General features: G+C 40.8%; 2 protein-coding genes across 3 annotated transcripts in view; one reads left to right on the forward strand and one right to left on the reverse strand.

Annotated features, from left to right (window-relative positions):
* Positions 1 to 9,024: 9,024 nt before the first annotated feature.
* si:dkey-13p1.4 (transmembrane protein 151B) lies at positions 9,025 to 17,392 on the reverse strand. The gene is made up of 2 exons (XM_061895829.1): positions 16,852 to 17,392; positions 9,025 to 10,822 (listed from the first exon to the last, which is right to left on the reverse strand). The coding sequence occupies exons 1-2, from the start codon at positions 16,957 to 16,959 to the stop codon at positions 9,233 to 9,235; spliced, it is 1,698 nt and encodes a 565-aa protein (XP_061751813.1). The 5' UTR covers positions 16,960 to 17,392; the 3' UTR covers positions 9,025 to 9,232.
* Positions 17,393 to 17,491: 99 nt separating this feature from the next.
* rpap1 (RNA polymerase II associated protein 1) overlaps positions 17,492 to 25,700 on the forward strand; it is a 40,509-nt gene continuing 32,300 nt past the window's right edge. For both annotated transcript variants that reach the window (XM_061895826.1, XM_061895825.1), the window contains exons 1-2: positions 17,492 to 17,635; positions 19,339 to 19,541. In XM_061895826.1, coding sequence (XP_061751810.1) covers positions 19,343 to 19,541 — 199 coding nt within the window. In that variant the 5' untranslated portion in view covers positions 17,492 to 17,635; positions 19,339 to 19,342. The remainder of the gene's footprint in view (positions 17,636 to 19,338; positions 19,542 to 25,700) is intronic.

The raw sequence follows: 25,700 nt of genomic DNA on the forward strand, positions 1-25,700 counted from the left end.
ATATAAACGTAAATTCACAAACTGAAAAGAAATGCAACAATGCAATATTCAGTGTTGACAGCTAAATTTTTTTGTGGACATGGTCCATAAATATTGATGTTAAAGATTTATTTTTTGTGAAGAAATGTTTAGAATTAATTTCATGAATCCAGATGGATCTCTATTACAATCCCCAAAGAGGGCACTTTAAGTTGATGATTACTTCTATGTGTAGAAATCTTTATTTATAATTGAATCAATTGTTTATTTTTCAACAAGTTTTTAGTTATTTTTATATCTTTTTTTCCAAATAGTTCAAGAAAGACCACTACAAATAAGCAATATTTTGCACTGTTATACAATTTAATAAATTAGAAACTGATGACATAGTGCTGTATTTGACTTCTTTATCTCTTTTTTTACAACCAAAAATGCTTTGCTCTGATTAGGGGTACTTGAATTAAAAAAATGTTCACAGGGGGTACATCACTAAAAAAAATTTGAGAACCACTGCAATATATGACCTATTCATGGGAGGTATTCATTCGAGGACTTTCCATTGAAGTGTATTTCTGGTGTTGTTGTTCCCTCCCAGGTCGAGGGAAGACGTGGCTCCGTAGTTGGATCTAAAGAGACTTCGGAGATCCTTTGCTGAACAAAAAGTTGCTATATTATAAGCGAGCGTCATTTAAACAGTTCTGCAGTACCCAGGGGAATTTTAGTCAAAAATGGAGGGTTCCAGCCTTGGAGAAGCCAAACCATCAGTTTATATATTCCTTCTTTGTCTGTCTGTGTCATATTTGCCAATCCTCCCAATTTTTCCGGGAGACTCCCAAATTTCAGTGCCCCTACCTCCCAGGGCCATCAGTCTCCTGAATTTCTCGCGATTTCCACATGGACAACAATATTGGGGGCGTGCCTTAAAGGCACTGCGATTAGCGTCTTCCACAACTTGTTGTCACATCTGCTTTTCCTCCATACAAAAGTGAATGCAAGGCATACTTGATCAACAGCTATACAGGTCACACTGAGGGTAGCCGTATAGACAACTTTAACATTGTTACAAATATGCGCAACACTGTGAACCCACACCAAACAAGAATAAAAAACACATTTCGCGAGAACATCCGCACCGTAACACAACATAAACACAACATAACAAATGCCCAGAATACCTTGCAGCACTAACTCTTCCGGGAAGCTACAATATACACCCCGCTACCACCAAACTCCGCCCCTCACATCTCCCGAATTCGGAGGTCTCAAGGTTGGCAAGTCTGGTCTGTATGTGCACTAAGCCTAAACAGCACCACCTGACCATAAAGTGAAGTGATTTTTGTGAATTATATTTACAGTGTATAGCGCTTTTCTCTAGTGACTCAAAGCGCTTTACATAGTGAAACCTAATATCTAAGTTACATTTAAACCAGTGTGGGTGGCACTGGGAGCATGTGGGTAAAGTGTCTTGCCCATGGACACAACGGCAGTGACTAGGATGGCGGAAGCGGGAATCGAACCTGCAACCCTCAAGTTGCTGGCAAGGCCACTCTACAAACCGAGCTATGACGCCCATTGCACGTAAAAGGAGATGTTCGTGTGTAAGTGACTGGAAAAACAACTGCTTTAAGTCATAGCTTAAAGGTTGGTGTTTGAACTCGACAGGTAGTCTCCTCTCATTTATATGGCTATCATTTTTGCATTCCATAGTCCCAATTAGGGCCTCCTTCCTACGAGAAGTGATCCAATTCACCTGCGGATATCAGACTAAGGGGCCTTATCTTATCATGTGGTCAAACTGAAATACCATTGTGTACTCAAACTTGAATGTTTGCTTTCTCCAAGATGAATATGAGCATTCACCATATGTAGAACATAATATGAGTTAATTAATACACCTCACCATGATATCGGTAATCGAAAACGTATCATTGTTTTACAACCACAATACATAAAACTCATGTTGTTGTTTTTGTTACAATCTCTTGTGCACCTACTGTTCTGCCCTTATTGTATGTGTGAAACATGATACTGTGTGACCTGTATCTATAAATATAGTTAAATAACTCGATTCAAATTACCTAATTTCTCCATATACAGCAGTGGCTGGTTAGTATGCAAGGGGACATGATTCAATACTGTATACACAAAATAATAATCTCCTGATTGCTGGGTTGTGATGATATCACATTCGTTTTTCTTTGCGGTTAAATTCTCATGATGGTCCACCAGTTTGAGCCCAATCAGTGTAGCATTAAAACAAGTAAGAGTGTGTGGAAAGTTTGAGCAGAAAATGCCATATTGCTGTTCTGTACTTGGGAGTTCCACTTGTTCAAATATAGAGATAGCAAAGAGCTTTTATAGAGTCCCAAAAGAAGTGGTTCATAAAGGTAATAAAGTCAGGGAAAACACGAAAGTGCGATGAAGAACATGGCTCTCAAAATGATCACTTTCATCATTATGTGGAATACAATCAGACCATGCTTGGGTCTGCAGCGATCACTTTGTAAAATGTCTGAAAGTTTGATTTGTTTGAGAAATTTTCTGTGATACAATCAAGTTTATTCTCTAATATTATGTTAGTGATTGAAAGCAGAACTAAACGTAAAGAGAGGACAACATATCACATCAATATGTGTTCTTTTGAGGTTGCTAGAACTATCCTACCAAGACCTGGTTGTTCAAATAAACTAACGCCATGTTAAGTCCTTGTAATAAATGTTGTAGGAAAATTAAAGTTATGGATAAAAAAATCTAGGCATTATCATCACTGTGCCATTCTAAAAAATAAAGTATTTTAAACTGGGACACTCTTCACACACTTGCAGACTTAAATTTGACCTATAAAGTACTGCATAAATTGGCTCCAGATCCTCCGGCAGAGTTCATCAGCCAAAGAAACAGCCGTAAGCGTGTCACTCCAGGCTCTGTCAGAGGTGACTGTTATATTCCTGTGCGCAGGATCACTTTCAGTGAGTCAGCCTGGTCAGTAATGAGGGAAATGTGTGGAACTCAGTACCTGAGGTGGTTAAACTGGTCACAATTTACAAGGACTTCACAAAATTATTTTCAAATGTGGTTTAACAACGTGGGCAGCTGCCAGCACTAAAAGATGAGCCTGTTTTGATGCTAAGATAAATATTATGTTGTGATGTTGTATTTCATTTTTCATCATATTGTATATGTATTATGTGTTTTTTTCTTTTTTTCTCTCTTTCTTTTCCTTTTCTTTTAAATTGTAATTTTACTGCTTTTTTACATCATGACCTGGGGACTACAGATGAAAACTAGCTAATTCTGGCTTTTTTTAACCATGTGTAGTCATGTGTTTTTCTGAAATTGTATTGTCCCCTTTTAAATAAACAAATCTAATCTAATTTAATTGTGATTGTTGGTCCACTTCACCGTATATTTGTTGTCGATTTTAATAAAACAAACTGAAAACTTAGTTGTTTTTGTTGTGCAGGAAAATTTACGGATGATCACATTTGCTATTTGTTAACATAACAAAAAATATCCTTAATAGTATTTATAAACTAAATGAATGAATCTCCCGTAGCGTCAAACAGCATATACTGAATCATACCAGATACCGCTAGCACAGATTAAAGCTGAACAACAGGAACATATACAGCTAAATAATGGGAGAAAATATGTACTTCACTCAATAAAAACAATTACAGACATGAATAGAAGATGGGACTAATATTTCTAGCAGGAAATCAACTGCAAATAAACTTATCGTTCTTCTCATTAGCGTCACTATTACATCCACACGGCACTCGTTTTGTCAATTAAATATGTTAGCGATGCACCAATAAGTCCAACCATGTATTTTACCGTTTAATGTTTAATTCGTGGACCCCTCTAGAGGTAAATGATCGATGTGCCTCCAATCTTTTCTTTTCTAAACACTGTGAGTGTCAAATGAAGTGATTTTGTAGGGACTACTATACCTCTTGGTGATGATACATTGTTTAAATAATTAAAAACCATATTTTTCTTATAAGTGTATAAATCCACTCCATCCCATTATAAATATTTTTTTCATTATCGCTTTTACATTTGCCTCAAAATACACCCAAATCTGCACTGATTCAGGTAAATAAAGAGTAACCTAATGGGGCGTGTCTTGACCATTACCTCAAACCCGTAAGTGCCCGGATGTGCCTCTATAGGCTATTGGAATAACAAACACTTTGAAATTGTAACCCCTAGTGCAGTGGTTCTCAAATGGGGGGACGCGTACCCCTGGGGGTCCTTAAAAGTATGCTAGGGGGTACATGAGATTTTTAAAAAATATTCTAAAAATAGCAACAATTCAAAAATCCTTTATAAATATGTCTATTGAATTATACAATATCGATAATACAATATTGAATAATAATTTACATTCAAAATATGAATGTAAGTTCATAAACTGTTAAAAGAAATGCAACAATGCAATATTCAGTGTTGACAGCTACATATTTTGTGGACATGTTCTATAAATATTGATGTTAAAGATTTCTTTTTTTGTGAGTAAATATTCAGAATTAAGTTCATGAATCCAGATGGATCTCTATTACAATCCCCAAAGAGGGCACTTTAAGTTGATGATTACTTCTATGTGTAGAAATTAGGGCTGGGCAACGATTAAAATTTTTAATCGAAGTTAATCGCACTATTCCTCAGATTAATCGCGATTAACTGCATTGTATACGCAATGCCCAATAATGAATTCAAAAGTAGTGTGTAGTGCACCTTTATTGGAATATTCTCCCACATGAACAAAAGCGCCAAAACATTTGTTGTGCAAACACAATTTAAATCAGTCCTTGTTAAACAGTAGCAGTTAAATAGCATATTTTATGAAAATCAACTCAAAAAATGTAAATACAAACATTTACGCTTATTGCCACTCCCAGGGTATTTAAGTTATCCTGTTTTTTATGGAAAATAAATATAATCTACATACAAATCTCTGAGCCACAATCATAACATCTGAACAGGCAATTTCTGAGGTAACAGCAGAAACATTTTTTTTTATCAGGGATATTATGTTTAAAAAACCTATATTATAGGTAGTGGGCTGTTTTAGGGAATTTTTGATCAAATTATTCATAGTAGCAATATTAATAATTTTGTGTTTATTCTGCGTAGTGCACTTAAAATAATTATGACCATATCTAGGAATTGATATGATGGGAATTTTCCGATTGTTTGCTTGGTGCTTTGATAAACTGAACGCATATACATGGTACTATATTGTGATGTTATGAGGCAGGGGAAAAAAGAACTACCCTACCCAGCATGCAACAGGAGTGACGAGCATGCATAGGTTTTGTCGCCATGACGGCATCTTGTATGTTGTGATATGCACGCTCTGAAAGTAAACGTTAAGAACTCAGCCAACACTCCTCGTCTGCATTATTGATAAATAGACAGACAACACATATACTCCGCTGGATGTAGCCGGCAAAGTATTCCCATGCTAGCTAGCCGGTCTAGCAAGCACGCGTCATTCAGTCCAAAACGGCCCGATCTATCCACATCCAGAATTGTCTGGCGGTCGTAAGTGATCCCGGAGTGACCACGCTGCAAGCCAGCCATGAAATTTGCAGAATTGTCCGGTATTTTTGCCAAATGTTCCATCTTACCAAGAGCCCCTCGACGCTAAAGCCCATCCGGGCGACGCCATCTTTGTAAGAAAAGGCGTTAACAAAATAAAAGCATGTAAACAACATACGCAAATGTGCGATAAAATAATTGTCGGCGTTAATAGATTGATGAGTTAACTCGTAATTAACGCATTAATTTGCCCACCCCTAGTAGAAATATTTATAATTGAATCACTTGTTTATTTTTCAACAAGTTTTTAGTTATTTTTGTATCTTTTGTTCCAAATAGTTCAAGAAAGACCACTACAAATGAGCAATATTTTGCACCGTTGTACAATTTAATAAATCAGAAACTGATGACATAGTGCTGTATTTTACGTCTTTGCCTCTTTTTTTCAACCAAAAATGCTTTGCTCTAATTAGGAGGTACTCGAATTAAAAATATCACTGAAAAAACGTTGAGAACCACTGCCCTAGTGGTTAGATTAGCCAATACTCTAACGCTGTGGAAATTGAAATGTTCCTCTCTGTAGAAGGATGGCAGCTACAAGCCCCTGCCATGTAGGGGGCACACATGAGCTGCTGGTGAGCGAGTTTATTAGTCCAATTCAGTAAAATTATGTCACACTCACAATAAATACATTACACGGGCTGTAGAAAGTCATTTTATATCATAGATGTTTCTGCAAACATGACAGTATATTGGCGACATGCTGACCAACAGACACGGACATGTGCCATATGAACCAGGTTGATGAAGAGTTGCGCAATCATCTAAAGGAAAGATTTAACAAAAACATTAATTTACCCCGCAAAAAATATACAGTCGTGGTGACACTTGTAAAGAACATAATGTCATGGCTGTCTTGAGTTTCCAATAGTTCTACAACTCTTATTTTTTTGTGATAGAGTGATTGGAGCACATACTGTACTTGTTGGTCACAAAAAATATTCATGAAGTTTGGTTCTTTTATGAATTCATTATGGGTCTACTCAAAATGTGACCAAATCTGCTGGGTCAAAAGTATACATACAGCAATATTTATATTTGGTTACATGTCCCTTGGCAAGTTTCACTGCAATAAAGCCCTTTTGGTAGCCATCCACAAGCTTCTGGCAAGCTTTTGGTTGAATTTTTGACCACTCCTCTTGACAAAATTGGTGCAGTTCAGCTAAATGTGCTGGTTTTCTGACATGGACTTGTTTCTTCAGCATTGTCCACACGTTTAAGTCAGGACTTTGGGAAGGCCATTTAAAACCCTAATTCTAGCTTGATTTAGCCATTCCTTTACCACTTTTGACATGTGTTTGGGGTCATTGTCCTATTGGAACACACAACTGCACCCAAGACCCAACATCCGGGCTGATGATTTTAGCTTGTCCTGAAGAATTTGGAGGCAATCCTCATTTTTCATGGTCCCATTTACTCTCTGTAAAGCACCAGTTCCATTGTCAGCAAAACAGGCCCAGAACATAATACTACCACCACCACCACACTTGATGGTAGGCATGGTGCTCCTGGGATTAAAGGCCTCACCTTTTCTCCTCCAAACATATTTTTTGGTATTGTGGCCAAACAGCTCAATTTTTGTTCCATCTGACATCACATGGACAAAGATAAGACCTTCTGGAGGAAAGTTCTGTGGTCAGATGAAACAAAAACTGAGCTGTTTGGCCACAATGCCCTGCAATATGTAGTTTGGGGACCCCTGATCTGAGGTTTCAGCTCAGTATATGATAAGGAAATGTGCAAACTCAGCAGAGGAAAATGTATGGAATGGTCATGTCTCTTATCATATCATATCATATCAAATCAAATCATATCATATCATATCATATCTGAGTTGGCGACTTATCCAGGGTGTACACCGCCTTCCGCCCGATTGTAGCTGAGATAGGCACCAGCGCCCCCCGCGACCCCAAAGGGAATAAGCGGCAGAAAATGGATGGATGGATCATATCATATTATCCTATCATTATATTTTTGTTTTTTTCGTGATGATGACCGCTGACAGCTACTCTGCACATCCTTGTTTGACTTCATCAACACGCCGCCACTGCAGCAAAGGATGAATTTGTGGTAAGAGAACATTTTAATCGTGGCCCAGCTTTATTTGTACTGGCCCTCTGGCACATTTTAAAAGTAGTTGTCCTTCGCTGTTGATTGGTTCCTGACACTACTGCGATAAATGAATTTCCGTATAGCAGGAATCTTTAACTATAAGTCAGATATTTTCATAGCTACAACATGCAAACATGTTAATCACCTACAAAATACAAATTTCAACTTAATGAGAGCCCAAAATAACACCCTTTCGTCTTGTATGAATGTTTAAAATAAACTTTTTAAATCCAATATAGTCATGCTGATTAAACAAAGGCCCAGTACTGAACAGCCTTCTCTGGCTGGTTTGATCTCTTCTTGTAGCCAATAATACTGATATTTTTAGTTTATTCAGCCATTTTTTGCTTTAAAATGCTTAACTTAGGATAAAAAAAAATGGTATAATATGTTTTATGAAAGTGATGAAAAAGTTAGGCTTCTAAAATACAATCTACACAAAGCTGACGTGCATCTCAATATATGAGAATATTGTGCAAAAATGTATTTGACTTTAGAAGTTTAATATTTCAGACATATGAACAAATTATAGCCTTGGGAAGTATTTGCATTTCATAAAATGTATTTTGATCACAATTTCTTACATTTTATGAGATATACAGTACTGAATTTAGAATGGGGCCACTGAAACAAATTTGCTTTTCAAATATATTCTATTTGATTGAGCTGCACATCGAGAGGAGCCAGAGGAGGTGGCTCGGGCATCTGGTCAGGATGCCACCCGAACGCCTCCCTGGGGAGGTGTTTAGGGCACGTCCAACCGGTAGGAAGCCACGGGGAAGACTCAGGACACGTTGGGAAGACTATGTCTCCCGGCTGGCCTGGGAACGCCTCGGGATCCCCCGGGAAGAGCTAGACGTAGTGGCTGGGGAGAGGGAAGTCTGGGCTTCCCTGCTTAGGCTGTTGCCCCCGCAACCCGACTTTGGATAAGCGGAAGAAGATGGATGGATGGATGATTGAGCTGCACCCACTGTAAACATTTCCATTGAAAATTCACACAAATTACTATCTAACAATTACATTACTTTCATATACAGTAATTTACTGTAAAATATATTCACAGAAATTTACTGTAAATGCAGAGATGTGATTTTACAGTTAATTACAATAACATTACAATTACATTTTTATAATTACACAGTTTTAATTTTATTGTTATTGCAATAAAATGTAATAATCAATTTAATTTTTTTTTAATTACATTTGAATTTAATCAATGTTATAGTTAATTACTATAAAATTACAACCAGATGTTTTAACTTCACAATTTTAATTTATTGATACCTTCTCAGTTGAACCAGAAAGTTCAAGGTAGTCTACGGCACCGTGAATTTACAGTAATTTATTGTGATATTACAGTGGACTATGATTACAGTATTTTATTATGAAAAAATGCTGTGAAAATAATCCTGGTAAGTTTTTGCAGTGTATACATATAAAACTTTTAGCATATTGTTGGTTCTACAAAATGCAAAATGGACTCCCGCATCCTTTCATTTGTCAGTATACATGTGGAACAAGTTTGGAGTAAATTTCACAGAGCCGTCTCCACGCACGATGAGTCTCTTTCTATGTGGCAAAGCTCCGCCCTTTCGCCATCCTCGTCCCCGCCGCCATCAGGCCCGTGCATGATAAGCACGGGGAAGAATCTTGCATCGCTGTAATTGGGCGGACTGTCGCTGAGGGCCAGCTGACTGGAGTCTGAGCGCATTCCTTCGCGCTCGTCAGTCATGTTGCTGCTGCGGCTCCTCCACAGTGCCACCGTGCGGCGCGAACCGTACATGCGGCAGATGGAGAAGCGCGACGTGGCCGAGGACAGGCGAGAGCGGAAGCGGGCCCCCTGGCAGGAGAAGAGGGAGGAGCAGCTCGAGCTGGTGTTGGTCCTCCTCCTCATCCTCCTGCTGCTCCTGCCCTCCCGTCCGCTTCTGTCGCCGGGTTGACTCTGGAGCGCGCCGTAGCTCTGAGTGGTGGGGCTGGGGTCCAGAAGGTGGCAGTTTGAGGATGTGGTGCATTCGGTGTCGTGGAAAGAGTCTGCGCTCAGGTTTATCAGCATGGCCTCGGAGTAGCTGGGGATCACCTGGTGGTTACAGCGGATGTGCCACTCCAGTTCCGTACTGTCTAGCGTGTCAACTCTCGGGATAGCGCAGCCACTACTAACAGTCCTGTCTTCGTCTAACGGTGAGGCGCCGCAGCATGTGTACCCGATCCCAAACAGCTTCTCTATGCGGTAGTGCACGTATGCAGTGCGGTACTCAATCAGGACTCTTAAAGGCCAGGAGAGCATGACGAGAGCCGCCAGCCAGAAGGCCACCTGGGTCGTGTACCAGGGCATCTTATCTGGGTGCACATACGCTATCAGGTTCTCCCTAAAGTCTACATTCTTCAGCTGCATGCCTTCCCTGGCCTCCATGTAATCATCCAGACCTTCGATTTCGGAGAAAAACCTCGCTCGCTGATTGAGGTAGTCGTTCTCCGGGCCGGATTCGGTGAAGCTGAAACACTTGGTGAACTGCAGGCGGGTGGCGGGATGCTCCTCCAACCCTTTGAGGTCACGTGACACATCCTTCATGCCACAGCGGCTGTAGTCGAACTCACCTTCCGCCACGTGCGTGTTGACCCTCTCGCTGTACACCTGCGTTGTGGTGTAGGCGTCCCCGTTGCGGTAGCGGGTGACTTGCCGCGTCCTGCGCACAAAGTGGTAGCTTATGGCCTTCCACCAAATGCAGGGCTGGGCTTGCTGCATCCGCACCACGCGCTCGTACACGCTGTCTATATCTGCTTTGCACTGCAGCTCGCTGCGGGCCCGGCAGTGCCAGCACTCCACCAGGTACAGCACGTACAGCATGAGCAGGAAGGCCAAGGGGATGTAGATGTAGCCGTCGGAGCAGGGGCTGTCGTGGTAGATCATGGCGTGGCCTCCAGGTCCCATCCTTTGCAGGGAGGGGGCGAAGGAGGCCGAGAAGGCGGAGGTGAGGGCGGAGTTAAAGCTGATCTTGGTGACCCGGCTCAGTTGGCACCAGCTGACGGCGCCAACGCAGCTGTACATGAGCAGAGAGAGCAGCAGGCAGCGCCAGTGAGACTCTCTGCACACGCAGGCTCCCAATGACTGCTTGACAGGACGCTGCTGCAGAGAGAGAGAGAAAAAAGAAGATGAAGAATGGGCACTTAGAAAAATTAGCTGTTACATCATGACTTGTACTGCAAATGTTAATAAATGCGGACGCGCTGTAAATTATGAGGCTTCTGCATGCCTATCATAAGCACCAATAGATCAAAGGAAAGAAAGCTCCGGGAGATCCAATTAAAGCTACAGTATGTCATTAAAACTGATTTAGTTGTTTTCACATCACACTGTGAACTTTCTCAGGGCATTCAATCGATCGCAACTGGACTGTTTGGTTTGTCTTAGAAGATGTTGCGCCTCATCCGAGTAGGCTCCATCAGTTCATGCTCATAGACTGATTCAGTTGGAATTCCATGTATCAGGTCTATCTGAGAAACTCAGAAGATTTTTTTAAACAAATACAACATCCCAGTACACTTCAAATTAGGCCAACACCCTAAGACAGAGACTAGTGCATCCTAAAGACCAGACACCCCACACCCATGCTATCCAGTGTAATGATCAATGCACTGATTCATATTGGCGAAACAAAACAACCACTAAACCGACGCATGGCACAGCATAGATGGAAAAACTCTTCAGGCCAACACTGAGCTGTCTGCCTGCACCTCAGGGAGAAACAGTACTCATTTGAGTACAAAAATTTACATGTTCTGGACAAGGAGGACTAATGGCACAAAAGAGGAGTAAGGGAAGTCATCTACAGTATGTCAAGGTTGAAAAAACATACATGATCAGAGGAGGTGGTCTGTGACACCACTTGTCTCCCACATACAACACTATCCTTTCAACCAATCCCTAAAAGACTATGCAATTTAGTCTCCAACAAATAACAGGAATTAGAATCGCAGAAGGTGACCAGAAAGCCATGTGTGCCATTTGTTTACAACTGAATGAAATGCTTATGTGGGGGATTCTGACTATTTTGGACTAGTAGTAGTTGATTCACAGCGATTGTTCTGCCACACAATACCTCAATGCTACCGAGGGGAAATCACATGCCAACGACTGTTGTTGGCTTTGACAGTTAGGATTGCTCGTTTGCATCAAAACAGTTGTTTTTCTCACTCCAATAGGGCGAAACCATCCTTGCCAAGGCATACCCTCCTGGTTTTTGGAGCATAAATATTTGGGGTTTTGGCACCAGCCGCTAGATGAGATCTGACCAATCGAAGTCTATGAGCATGAACCAATGAAGCCTACTGAGGTATTTGCACCAGCGGCTAGACTAGATCTGACCAATCTAAGTCTAAAACTAAATCTGACCAATCTAAGTCAATAAGCATTAACTGATGAAGCCGACTCATCAAATAGGCTTCAAGACAAACCAAACAGTTCAGTTGCGATCGATTGAATGCCCTGAGATTACAATGACCTGGATGAATGACAACATTTATAGATACTGTGAACTTTATTTTATTCACAATCCAAGAATTTAGGTGGGTTTAATAATCTTGTTGTAGACGGACGTATATGTCACAGAAACCCAAATGCGAAAATATCTTCTTTGCACTTTGTGGTTGAAGATTTTAACTGTCGCGTTGCATTTTGAGAAAACTTACTTAGATCCAATACTATTCCACCCACCTTTAAATACAGCCCAGCATCATGTAATTAGGGAATAGATGTATTGTGGCAGCTAATTAAGCCCATTTAAATGTGACAATGTGAGCTTAAGAAAGTTTTTATAAACGTTTTTTTGAGTGCAGACCATGTCAAACAGACATGTCATTGAGTTGTGAATGATCGTGATGGCTGTCGAAATTTTCTCTTTAAAGTACAGAAGGCTCGAACAACGTCCTATACGTTTGTTAAAAAAAACAAATCTTGGACAAACCCACTGTAAGACAGGTACAGTATGGTGAATCTAGAAAAAGACGGCGGATTCCTTAAAAACTACAAGAGAAAATAACTACTTCTAACTAGGGGGTCATAAATCATTATGACATCTGGACTACAAAAAAAAGGCATACTTTAAGAAAACGGTATAAAGTAGGTAAAACATATACCTACTTCCAGTTTTATTTCTGGTTTAGACCACGCCCACTGCGTTTGATGTCACCCCCCCACTGACTCCCCTGGACACCCTCCACAAAAGCCCCCCTCCCCATTCCCTCAGAGCCCCCCTAAGATGTTATTTATTACTACTTGTTCCCTAATGCATTCAAAACAATTAACTCAGATGTTAGTTCAACATGGATTGTTTGGAAAGTCCAGATTTAAAAAAAAAAAACAACAACTTTGTCCTCATCTTGTTGGTTAGTAGTTGTAAGTCCTTCTCAAGGGATTCTGTTCTGTCAACCCATAACCGCTTGTGCTTAATGGAGTGAAAGGATTCTTGCTGACAACAACCCATCCATTATGGGACTGACTCAGGCGAAAAAGAGATGTCACTCCGCTGTTTCAACTGCACTTGATTTATATGGCGGTGGGGGGGTGGTGATTTGGTATTCAATTGTCATGATGACACAAACATAAATTATGTTATGTTTGTATTTTTTTTGTACTTTATGTAATACTTTGTTTTGCTGAATTTAATTGATGGATTAGGGCAGCATTTTGGAGAGATTCATGGTCTCTTGAGGATGAATTGTATGCATTTCTCCGTGCAAACAATGTATTGCAATCTTTTTAACCATAGAGTCAGTATCAGGCCAACATTTCAACTCTTCAAAACCTTTTTTATTGACTAAATAACTTTCAAACGTATATATATATATATATATATATATATATATATATATATATATATATATATATATATATATATATATACAAACCCCGTTTCCATATAAGTTGGGAAATTGTGTTAGATGTTAATTTAAATGGAATACAATGATTTGCAAATCATTTTCAACCCATATTCAGTTGAATATGCTACAAAGAAAACATATTTGTTGTAAAACTGGTAAACATTTTTTTTTTTGGGCAAATAATCATTAACTTTGGAATTTGATGCCAGCAAAACGTGACAAAAAAGTTGGGAAAGGTGGCAATAAATACTGATAAAGTTAAGGAATGCTCATCAAACACTTCTTTGGAACATCCCACAGGTGTGCAGGTGGGTGCCATGATTAGGTAAAAAAGCGGCTTCCATAAAATGCTAGGTATATCACAAACAAGGATGGGGTGAGGGTCACCAATATTTAAGCAAATTGTCGAACAGTTTTAGAACAATATTTCTCAACGAGCTATTGCAAGGAATTTAGGGATTTTACCATCTACGGTCCGTAAAATCATCAAAAGGTTCAGAGAATCTGGAGAAATCACTGCACGTAAGGGATGATATTACGGACCATTGATCCCTCAGGCAGTACTGCATCAAAAACCGACATCAGTATGTAAAGGATATCACCACATGGGCTCATGAACACTTCATAAAACCACTGTCAGTAACTACAGTTGGTCGCTACATCTGTAAGTGCAAGTTAAAACTCTACTATGCAAAGAGAAAGCCATTCATCAACAACACCCAGAAACGCCGCCGGCTTCGCTGGGTCCAAGCTCATCTAAGATGGACGGATGTAAAGTAGAAAAGTGTTCTGTGGTCTAATGAGTCCACATTTCAAATTATATTTGGAAACTGTGGACGTGGTGTCCTCCGGAACAAAGAGGAAAATAACCATCCAGATTGTTATAGGCGCAAAGTTCAAAAGCCAACATCTGTGATGGTATGGGGGTGTATTAGTGCCCAAGACATGGGCAACTTACACATCTGTGAAGGCATCATTAATGCTGAATGGTCCATACAGGTTTTGGAGCAACATATGTTGTCATCCAAGCAACGTTATCATGGACGCCCCTGCTTATTTCAGCAAAACAACGTCAAACCACGTGTTACAACAGCGTGGCTTTGTAGTAAAAGAGTGCGGGTACTTTCCTGGCCCGCCTGTAGTCCAGACATGTCTCCCATCGAAAATGTGTGGCGCATTATGAACCGTAAAATACGACAACAAGACCCTACCCGGACAGTTGAACAACTTAAGCTGTACATCAAGCAAGAATGGTAAAGAATTCCACTTTCAAAGCTTCAACAATTAGTTTCCTCAGTTCCCAAACATTTATTGAGTGTTTTTAAAAGAAAATGTGATGTAACAAATTGGTGAACATGCCCTTTCCCAACTACTTTGGCACGTGTTGCAGCCATGAAATTCTAAGTTAATTATTACGTGCAAAAAAAAAAGGTTTATGAGTTTGAACATCAAATATCTTGTCTTTGTAGTGCATTCAACTGAATATGGGTTGAAAAGGATTTGCAAATCATTGTATTCCGTTACATCTAACACAATCTGTGTTTATATATATATATATATATATATCTGTATATATATCTATATATATATAGATATATATATATATAATATTTTGTTGCAGATTCGTAAAAAAAAAAGTTGCATATGATGATAGCTCAATCACAGGACGCTTGTTGGTGGCATTTACTAACACCAAATAATCAACAGCAGTGAGAAGAATTCCAGGATATAGACATAAACACAACGTATTTAAAAAGGCAGGAAAGAAAAAAACTCAAAATCCATTATTTTCCTTAATGTTAACAATTATTTTTAGATTATAATTTATATCAATTTTAAATGATAAAATCGTAACAAAAAAATAGTCATTAAGTGTTTTACCTTCTTCCAATGGCTGACTGTTTACAATGATTATATTGACCTGTTTGTGTAACACAAACAGGCAGTTTGTCTTGGGATGACAGTGTGAATAATAATAATAATAATAATAATGAAAAAAAAAAAAATCAAATAAATAACAAAATAAAAGCATACATTTCTTAAGTGCAAGAAACAGCAAAACAATGCATTCATATTTTACTTAATATGCATAACCAGTATATTTCAAAATATTACTTTCTTGTTAAATATTATTTTCAGCCAGGAACAAAGCATTTTCTGCGGATTTTTTGTTGTAGAAAAGATGATATGATATGATTTTATTGTAATAATTTTATTGCATGATTTTTGTATCCCTTTAATTTAGCTAGCCAGGGACTGCAGATGGAAATTGGCTATTTAGCTATAATCTGGTACAGAACATATCTGTCTTTGAGCTTAATGTTTCTGTGCGTTGTCCCTTCAAATCAAGACTAAACTATAACGTATATACCGTACAACAGTGCTTTAGCATCATTGATTTATTACTGAGATAAAGCTTATGTTCAGTCCTGTAACCAAAAACAAAGCAAAAAAGAATTTGTGGATATTTTTATGTAAACACAAACATTTAGCACTTTAGCATTATGCATTAATATGATACTGTAAAATACATATTTTTGTAAGGATTCACATTGTTTTGTTTGTATTTACTCATAAAGATTTTAAACCCACGCATTGGGTTGCGCATAAACTACCATGTAAATGACCATAAATAGGTTTCACACTTCATAACCCAGCAGTTGGGTTGATAAGTTTTTTGTGTGTACAGTTCATATTCAGAATCCCAAGTACCACCTGGAGTGTCCCTGTGTCTATAGCACCCCATATATGAGAACCAGTGTAAACAGTTTGTTTATGATCTTACAATACGTATTTTCCTGGGGGACGGCGTGGCGAAGTTGGTAGAGTGGCTGTGCCAGCAATCTGAGGGTTATTGGTTCAATCCCCACCTTCTACCATATAGTCACGTCGATTGTGTCCTTGGGCAAGACACTTCACCCTTGCTCCTGATGGGTCCTGGTGAGTGTCTTGCATGAATGGGCGAATGTGGAAATACTGTCAAAGCGCTTTGGGCTCCTTAAAAAGGGGTAGAAAAGCGCTATACAAGTACAACCCATTTACCATCGATCCATTTTTCTACCACTTAATTCCTTTTGGGGTTGCGGGGGGTGCTGGCGCCTATCTCAGCTACAATCGGGCGGAAGGCGGCGTACACCCTGGACAAGTCGCCACCTCCATTAAAGTTAACAATATTGAGTCATACAATTATAATCACATGTTGTAGGCTACTTATAATAAACAAAAATGACATTTTTTAACATGACTATCTTTGGCCATGTGATGCACTGCTCCTACCTCCTCCACATCACTCTCAGCCGGAGAGTCATCCCGCTCCTCTTGCTCAGCATCATTGTGAGCACTGGCCTCGGTGTCTTCCGCAGAGTCCGGGTCGGAGGAGAGCATCCTGCACGTCTTGCATGTCAGACTCTCGTTGTATTTATTTACTGGCTTTTCCTTGCATCGTGGATCATATATACAGCTCTACTCTTGCTGTTTCCCCCTTTAGGTTTCCCCGTCAGCCCTGCATTGCTCGTGCAGCCAGCAGGCTGCAGCTGCACAGTGCTGTGGGGATCCCGCGGTGGTCCCGGCTGGTCCGACCGAGGGGGGCGGGGTTGAGGGATTTCACCGCAGCAAAGACAGCAAAGGTTGACCATCGTGCAGTCAGCAAAAATGTAATTCTCGTAGCGGGCTTGAAAACGTCTCAGCACAAACCAAGCATCCTCAATTGAACCGTCCCATACAGTCTGCGCAAGGGAGGAAGCCATAAAAATAAAACATGCCCTCAGGCTGCTATCACGTAAATTGTGATGGGAACGGCAGGATCGAACGACATTTGCATCTAAATTTCCTGCAAACCCCATTCCTAACATATTCAACGTGATGAGTATGATGAAGTTGTAAAAAACATTTTCCGTTTAAAGGCCGGGCTTTTATTTTGAAAGTATTATGTTTAACGTCACATCTGAGAACTTCCGTGTTTTGGCTAGTTTCGCTGCTGCAAAGCATGCACAAAGTCAGATTAGCTAGCACAACTCACAAAACCTCATCTAAAAAAGCAATTTTGTAGCCGTATTGTCGTGTAAGTAGTTACTTTTGCTCGATGTTACACATTTTCTGTGTTCTAAGATGTGAATTTACCCGTTTGGGTTACTTATTTAGGATTTTAATGTAATCTTAGCTACACGTAATAACACAGTCCGCCATCAAACGAATATATTTTATTTCTATAAAGCCTGCAGTTTATCCTAAATGGTACAATACACTCAATACAGTTATTAGTACCACTGGACTGTTGTGACGTATTATGTAGGTCTCAACAGAGGCGGAACTAGTATTTATATTGGTGTCATCCAACTGGGTCCCACATAGCGCTACCTGTCCATCAAATATTAATGCCTGCCAATAGTTTATTTGAATGGGGGATCAACACAATAAGAGCTAGTGATATAGGCGTTGTTGTTTTTCTCCCGAATCCAAAACACCATAATTTTTGGTTCATTGGAGACTAAACTGTCCATCCGGGTCAATGTTAAACCCATCCATCCATCCATCCATCTTCTTCCGCTTATCCGAGGTCGGGTCGCGGGGGCAGCAGCCTAAGCAAGGAAGCCCAGACTTCCCTCTCCCCAGCCACTTCGTCCACCTCTTCCCGGGGGATCCCGAGGCGTTCCCAGGTCAGCCGGGAGACGTAGTCTTCCCAACGTGTCCTGGGTCTTCCCAGTGGCCTCCTACCGGTTGGACGTGCCCTAAACACCTCCCTAGGGAGGCGTTCTGGTGGCATCCTGACCAGATGCCCAAACCACCTCATCTGGCCCCTCTCGATGTGAAGGAGCAGCGGCTTTACTTTGAGTTCCTCCCGGATGACAGAGCTTCTCACCCTATCTCTAAGGGAGAGCCCCGCCACACGGCGGAGGAAACTAATTTCGGCCGCTTATACCCGTGATCTTATCCTTTCGGTCATGACCCAAAGCTCATGACCATAGGTGAGGATGGGAACGTAGATCCACTGGTAAATTGAGAGCTTTGCCTTCCGGCTCAGCTCCTTCTTCACCACAACGGATCGGTACAACGTCCGCATTACTGAAGACGCCGCAACGATCCGCCTGTCGATCTCACGATCCACTCTTCCCTCACTTGTGAACAAGACTCCTAGGTACTTGAATTCCTCCACTTGGGGCAGGGTCTTCTCCCCAACCCGGATATGGCATTCCACCCTTTTCCGGGCGAGAACCATGGAGGTCCTGATTCTCATTCCGGTCGCTTCACACTCGGCTGTGAACCGATCCAGTGAGAGCTGAAGATCCCGGCCAGATGAAGCCATCAGGACCACATCATCTGCAAAAAGCAAAGACCTAATCCCGCTGCCACCAAATCGGAACCCCTCAACACATTGACTGCGCCTAGAAATTCTGTCCATAAAAGTTATGAACAGAATCGGTGACAAAGTAAAGCCTTGGCGGAGTCCAACCCTCACTGGAAATGTGTTTGACTTACTGCCGGCAGTGCGGACCAAGCTCTGACACTGATCGTACAGGGAGCAGACCGCCCCAATAAGACAGTCCGATACCCCATACTCTCTGAGCACTTCCCACAGGAATTCCTTCATAGACAAATGTTAAAGTTGTTTGTCTATATGTGCCCTGTGATGGACAGATGGCAAGTGCAAGGGTGTCATGCAAAAAGCATTAAGTCATCTGGGATGGTTTCCAGCTCACCTGTCCCCCTAATAACAAGCAATATAGAAAATAATGCAGCTTTCTTCTTGTTACTGTTCTTCTCTAGAGGGATGTTGCAGCGTCCCAAGCCAACAGACTCCGAGGCAGACATCCTGAAGGAGCAGCAGGAGTTCATCAAGTCTGGAGGTCTGTCTGCTGCTAGTGTATTCCGCCGTCCTGACAAGAGGAGAGGCGAGGCAGGGGGAGATGCAGAGGACGCTCATACTGGTCACAATGAAGAAAGTCAGAGGGATGTGGTCACCATTGAAGGTTAGACTTCAGCTCCATCCTAAACAACCCTATAATACGGGTGTAACCATATTATAAATACCGTGGTATTTCGGTATCAAAATCATCACAATAATACTGTGATGTGCTGCGGTATGAAATGAAAACTTGGTCAGTGTAGTATTTTCTAGGACACTTTTGAATTGGCTTGTCTGGTAGTAAACTACATCTCCCAAAATTCCAGGTGTAGTGCGAGTGTGCAAGGTCCATGTGTGCGAGGTCGTAAAGTACACACAAATAATATTTTTTTTGGACATTTCTTGGAAGTTTTCATCAGAATCTATCCATAACTTTTTGTGAGTCATGTTGCTGACAGACAGACAAACAAACAAACCCTGGTGAAAACACAACTTCTTTGGTCTGTGTACTTGCAAGGCAAAGTCGCCGCCTTTATCTTGAGTGTTTCTAAGATGACACATAAAGCTGGTTAGAAATTGTGATATTTTAACCTACAATTTTTTTCAATAATATTGAATTGTTACTAATATTGATACTTTTGTTGATAATATATATTTTTTTCACTACTTTTGGATTGTTTGTGTGTTCTCTCAATTGCTCTGTTTATTGCTGTTCTGAGTGTTGCTGGGTCGTGTTTGATTTTGGAATTGGATTGCATTGTTATGGTATTGTTTTGGATTGATTAATAATAGAAAAAAAAATATTGAATCAACTTGCAGTTTAAATGAATAAGTCACTACAAGTTTTTTAGACACCTGCAAAATTCTCAACAAAGCACAGTTAATCCGGAAAATATTCAAAGCGCTTCACTTTTTCCACATTATTTTTTGCTACAGCCTTATTTTAAAGTGGAATGCATTCATTTTGTCCTCAAAATTCTACAGACAGTACTCCATAATAACCATGTAATTTTTTTTTTTTTTTATGCGCAAATTTAAAATAACTAAAAATATATTACATGTACAAACTATCAATATTCACACAATTTATTTGCTTAATAACTTGGCAGCAATTACGGCCTTGAGTATTTTTGAATACGATGACATAAACTTTTCCCATTCTTCCTTGCACCACCTCTCAAGCTCCATCAGGTTGGATGAGAGTTGTTGGTTTTCATCCAGGATGTCTCTGTAAATTGCTGCATTCATCTTTTCCTCCTGACTAGTCTCCCAGTTTCTGCTGCTGAAGAACATCCCCACAGCATGATGCTGCCACCACCATGCTTCACTGTAGGGATGTTGTTGGCCTGGTGATGAGCAGTGCCTGGTTTCCTCCAAACATGATGCCTGGCATTCACACAAGCTTTGTCTCATCAGCCCAGATCATTTTGTTTTTCATGGTCTGAGGGTCTTTCAGGTGCATTTTGGCAAACTTTTATGAATAAATGGCTTCTGTCTGGCCACTATAATATACAGGCCTGGTTGGTGGATTGCTGCAGAGATGGTTGTCCTTCTGGAAGGTTCTCCACTCTCCACAGAGGAATGCTGTAGTTCTGGCAGAGTTTCCATCAGGTTCCCTATCACCTCCCTGACTAGACTAAGATGAATGCAGCAATTTACAGGGACATCATGAATGAAAACTAATGTTTCCCAGGCAACTCGATGAAGCTTGAGAGGTGCTGCAAAGAGGAATGGGCTAAACTGTCCAAAAGTAAGTGTGCCGAGCTTGCAGCCCTGTCTTCAAAAAGACTCAAAACTGTAATTTCTGCCAAAGGTGCATCAACAAAGAATTGAACAAAGGCTCTGAATATTTATGTACATGGGACTTTTAAGTTTCTTACTTGTAATAATTTTGCTAACTTTTTCACAATTTTGTTATGGGGTATTGAGTATTCGAGGTCAAAAATGAATTTTATTCCATTTTGGATTAGGGCTGTAACATAATAAAATGTGGAACGTGAAGCGCTGTGAATACGTTCTGGTGAACCACTTAAAAATGGAGCAAAATTATATAATTATATATACATCCAAGATGGCGGCGCCCGGAAGGGCTGCAACATCGAGGAGCTCCTGCTAAATATGGAACATTTGGCAGAAATACCGGACAATTCTCCAAACTTTATGGCTGGCTCACATCGTGGTCACTCCGTGATCACGTACGACCGCCAGACACTTCTGGACTGATAGACCCGTGCTTGCTAGACCTGCTAACTAGCACGGGAATACTTCGGCGGCTACATCCAGCAGCCTGTGAAGCAGGGGAGTATAGTAGCAGCGGGGGCCGTCTACGGAGCAGACGCTAGCGGTGTGATCGGAAACGCGGATGCCGAGCGGGGCTAAAAACAAAGCAGAAGGCTAATCCCCACAGAACACCACTTCCCTCCATCCTGAAGCCGGATTTATATGGAAGATGCGAGACTACTGGTCTGGGTAAGGAGTCAGTTAAATTAGAACACGTTTTTTCTGCTTTGATTGTTTCAGAGTTGGACATGTCTTCTACTGAGGTGGCTAACTATGATGCGTGCAGTTTATCAAAGCAACAAACAAACAATCGGAAAATTCCCGTCGTATCAATTCCTAGATATGGTCGTAATTATACTCAATGCACTGGGCATAATAAACACAACATTATTAATATTGCTACTACGGATAATTTGATAAAAAATTCCCTAAAACAGCCCACTACCTATAATATAAGTTTTTTAAACATAAGATCATTGTCCCCCAAAACGTTGTTAGTTAATGATATCATCAGAGACAACAATCTTAACGTCATCGGTCTCAGCGAAACCTGGCTTAAACCAAATGACTTTTTTGCGCTAAATGAAGCATGTCCTCCTAACTTTACACATGCGCATATTGCCCGTCCTCTTAAAAGGGGTGGGAGGGTCGCACTAATATACAACGAAAACTTTAACCTTAGTCCTAACATAAATAATAAATATAAATCGTTTGAGGTGCTTACTATGAGGTCTGTCACACCGCTGCCTCTACCCCTGGCTGTTATCTACCGCCCCCCAAGGCCCTATTCGGACTTTATCAATGAATTCTCAGAGTTCGTTGCTGATCTAGTGACACACGCCGATAATATAATCATAATGGGGGACTTTAATATCCATATGAATACCCCATCGGACCCACCGTGCGTAGCGCTCCAGACTATAATTGATAGCTGTGGTCTCACACAAATAATAAATGAACCCACGCATCGCAACGGTAATACCATAGACCTAGTGCTTGTCAGGGGTATCACCGTTTCCAAAGTTACGATACTCCCGTATACTAAAGTATTGTCCGATCATTACCTTATAAAATTCGAGGTTCAGACGCATGTTCGGCAAGCTAATAATAATAATAACTGCTATAGCAGCCGCAACATCAATACGGCCACAACGACAACTCTTGCTGACCTACTGCCCTTGGTAATGGCACCATTCCCAACGTATGTGGGATCTATTGATAACCTCACTAACAACTTTAACGACGCCCTGCGCGAAACCATTGATAACATAGCACCGTTAAAGTTAAAAAAGGCTCCAAAAAAGCGTACCCCGTGGTTTACAGAAGAAACCAGAGCTCAGAAATTATTATGTAGAAAGCTGGAACGCAAATGGCGCACGACTAAACTTGAGGTGCACCATCAAGCATGGAGTGATGGTTTAATAACTTATAAACGCATGCTTACCTTAGCTAAAGCTAAATATTACTCAAATCTCACCCACCGTAATAAAAACGATTTTTGTTTAGTACTGTAGCATCGCTAACCCAACAAGGGACTCCTTCCAGTAGCTCCACCCACTCAGCTGATAACTTTATGCAATTCTTTAGCAAGAAAATTTAAGTCATTAGAAAGGACATTAAAGACAATGCGTCCCAGCTACAACTGGGTGCTATTAACACTGACACGATTGTATATACGGCGGATACTGCCCTCCAAAATAGTTTCTCTCGTTTTGAGGAAATAACATTAGAGGAATTGTTACAACGTGTACATGGAATAAAACAAACAACATGTTTACTTGACCCACTTCCTGGGAAACTGATCAAGGAGCTCTTTGTATTATTAGGTCCATCAGTGCTAAATATTATAAACTTATCACTTTCCTCGGGCACTGTTCCCCTAGCATTCAAAAAAGCGGTTATTCATCCTCTTCTTAAAAGACCTAACCTCGATCCTGACCTCATGGTAAACTACCGACCGGTGTCTCACCTTCCCTTTATTTCAAAAATCCTCGAAAAAATTGTTGCGGAGCAGTTAAATGAACACTTAGCGTCTAACAATCTATGTGAAACCTTTCAATCCGGTTTCAGGGCAAATCACTCCACGGATACAGCCCTCGCAAAAATGACTAATGATCTATTGCTAACGATGGATTCTGATTCGTCATCTATGTTGCTGCTCCTCGATCTTAGCGCTGCTTTCGATACCGTCGATCATAATATTTTATTAGAACGTATCAAAACACGAATTGGTATGTCAGACTTAGCCCTGTCTTGGTTTAACTCTTATCTTACTGATAGGATGCAGTGCGTCTCCCATAACAATGTGACCTCGGACTACGTTAAGGTAACGTGTGGAGTTCCCCAGGGATTGGTCCTTGGCCCTGCACTCTTCAGCATCTACATGCTGCCGCTAGGTGACATCATATGCAAATACGGTGTTAGGTTTCACTGCTATGCTGATAACACCCAACTCTACATGCCCCTAAAGCTGACCAACACGCCGGATTGTAGTCAGCTGGAGGCGTGTCTTAATGAAATTAAACAATGGATGTCCGCTAACTTTTTGCAACTCAACACCAAAAAAACGGAAATGCTGATTATCGGTCCTGCTAGACACCGACCTCTATTTAATAATACAACTCTAATATTTGACAACCAAACAATTAAACAAGGCGACTCGGTAAAGAATCTGGGTGTTATCTTTGACCCAACTCTCTCCTTTGAGTCACACATTAAAAGCGTTACTAAAACGGCCTTCTTTCATCTCCGTAATATCGCTAAAATTCGCTCCATTCTGTCCACTAAAGACGCTGAGATCATTATCCATGCGTTTGTTACGTCTCGTCTCGATTACTGTAACGTATTATTTTCGGGTCTCCCCATGTCTAGCATTAAAAGATTACAGTTGGTACAAAATGCGTTTGCTAGACTTTTGACAAGAACAAGAAAGTTTGATCACATTACGCCTGTACTGGCTCACCTGCACTGGCTTCCTGTGCACTTAAGATGTGACTTTAAGGTTTTACTACTTACGTATAGAATACTACACGGTCTAGCTCCATCCTATCTTGCCGATTGTATTGTACCATATGTCCCGGCAAGAAATCTGCGTTCAAAGGACTCCGGCTTATTAGTGATTCCCAAAGCCCAAAAAAAGTCTGTGGGCTATAGAGCTTTTTCATTTCGGGCTCCAGTACTCTGGAATGCCCTCCCGGTAAAAGTTCGAGATGCCACCTCAGTAGAAGCATTTAAGTCTCACCTTAAAACTCATTTGTATACTCTAGCATTTAAATAGACTCCCTTTTTAGACCAGTTGATCTGCCGTTTCTTTTCTTTTCTCCTATGTCCCACTCTCCCTTGTGGAGGGGGTCCGGTCCGATCCGGTGGCCATGTACTGCTCGCCTGTGTATCGGCTGGGGACATCTCTGCGCTGCTGATCCGCCTCCACTTGGGATGGTTTCCTGCTGGCTCCGCTGTGAACGGGACTCTCGCTGCTGTGTTGGATCCGCTTTGGACTGGACTCTTGGGACTGTGTTGGATCCATTATGGATTGAACTTTCACAATATCATGTTAGACCCGCTCGACATCCATTGCTTTCCTCTTCTCAAAGGTTCTCATAGTCATCATTGTCACCGACGTCCCACTGGGTGTGAGTTTTCCTTGCCTTTATGTGGGCCTACCGAGGATGTCGTAGTGGTTTGTCTTGTGGTTTGTGCAGCCCTTTGAGACACTAGTGATTTAGGGCTATATAAGTAAACATTGATTGATTGATAAGAAATATATGTTGGAACAAGCGGTAGGAAAATTATGGATGGATGTTAATACTAATTAATCACACAGATTCGTTTTAATATAAATGTATACATTTTTTTAGCCTTTAAAAAAAAAAAAAGAAATAATATCCATCCATTCGCTACTGCTTATCCCTTTCGGGGTCGCAGGGGATGTTGGCGCCTATCAGCTGCATTTGGGCGTTACACCCTTGACAAGTCGCCACCTCATCATCATAGCAAATTATAC

Source organism: Nerophis ophidion, linkage group LG03 (assembly GCF_033978795.1).
Source record: "Nerophis ophidion isolate RoL-2023_Sa linkage group LG03, RoL_Noph_v1.0, whole genome shotgun sequence".
In the NCBI taxonomy this organism is placed as follows: Eukaryota; Metazoa; Chordata; class Actinopteri; order Syngnathiformes; family Syngnathidae; genus Nerophis; species Nerophis ophidion.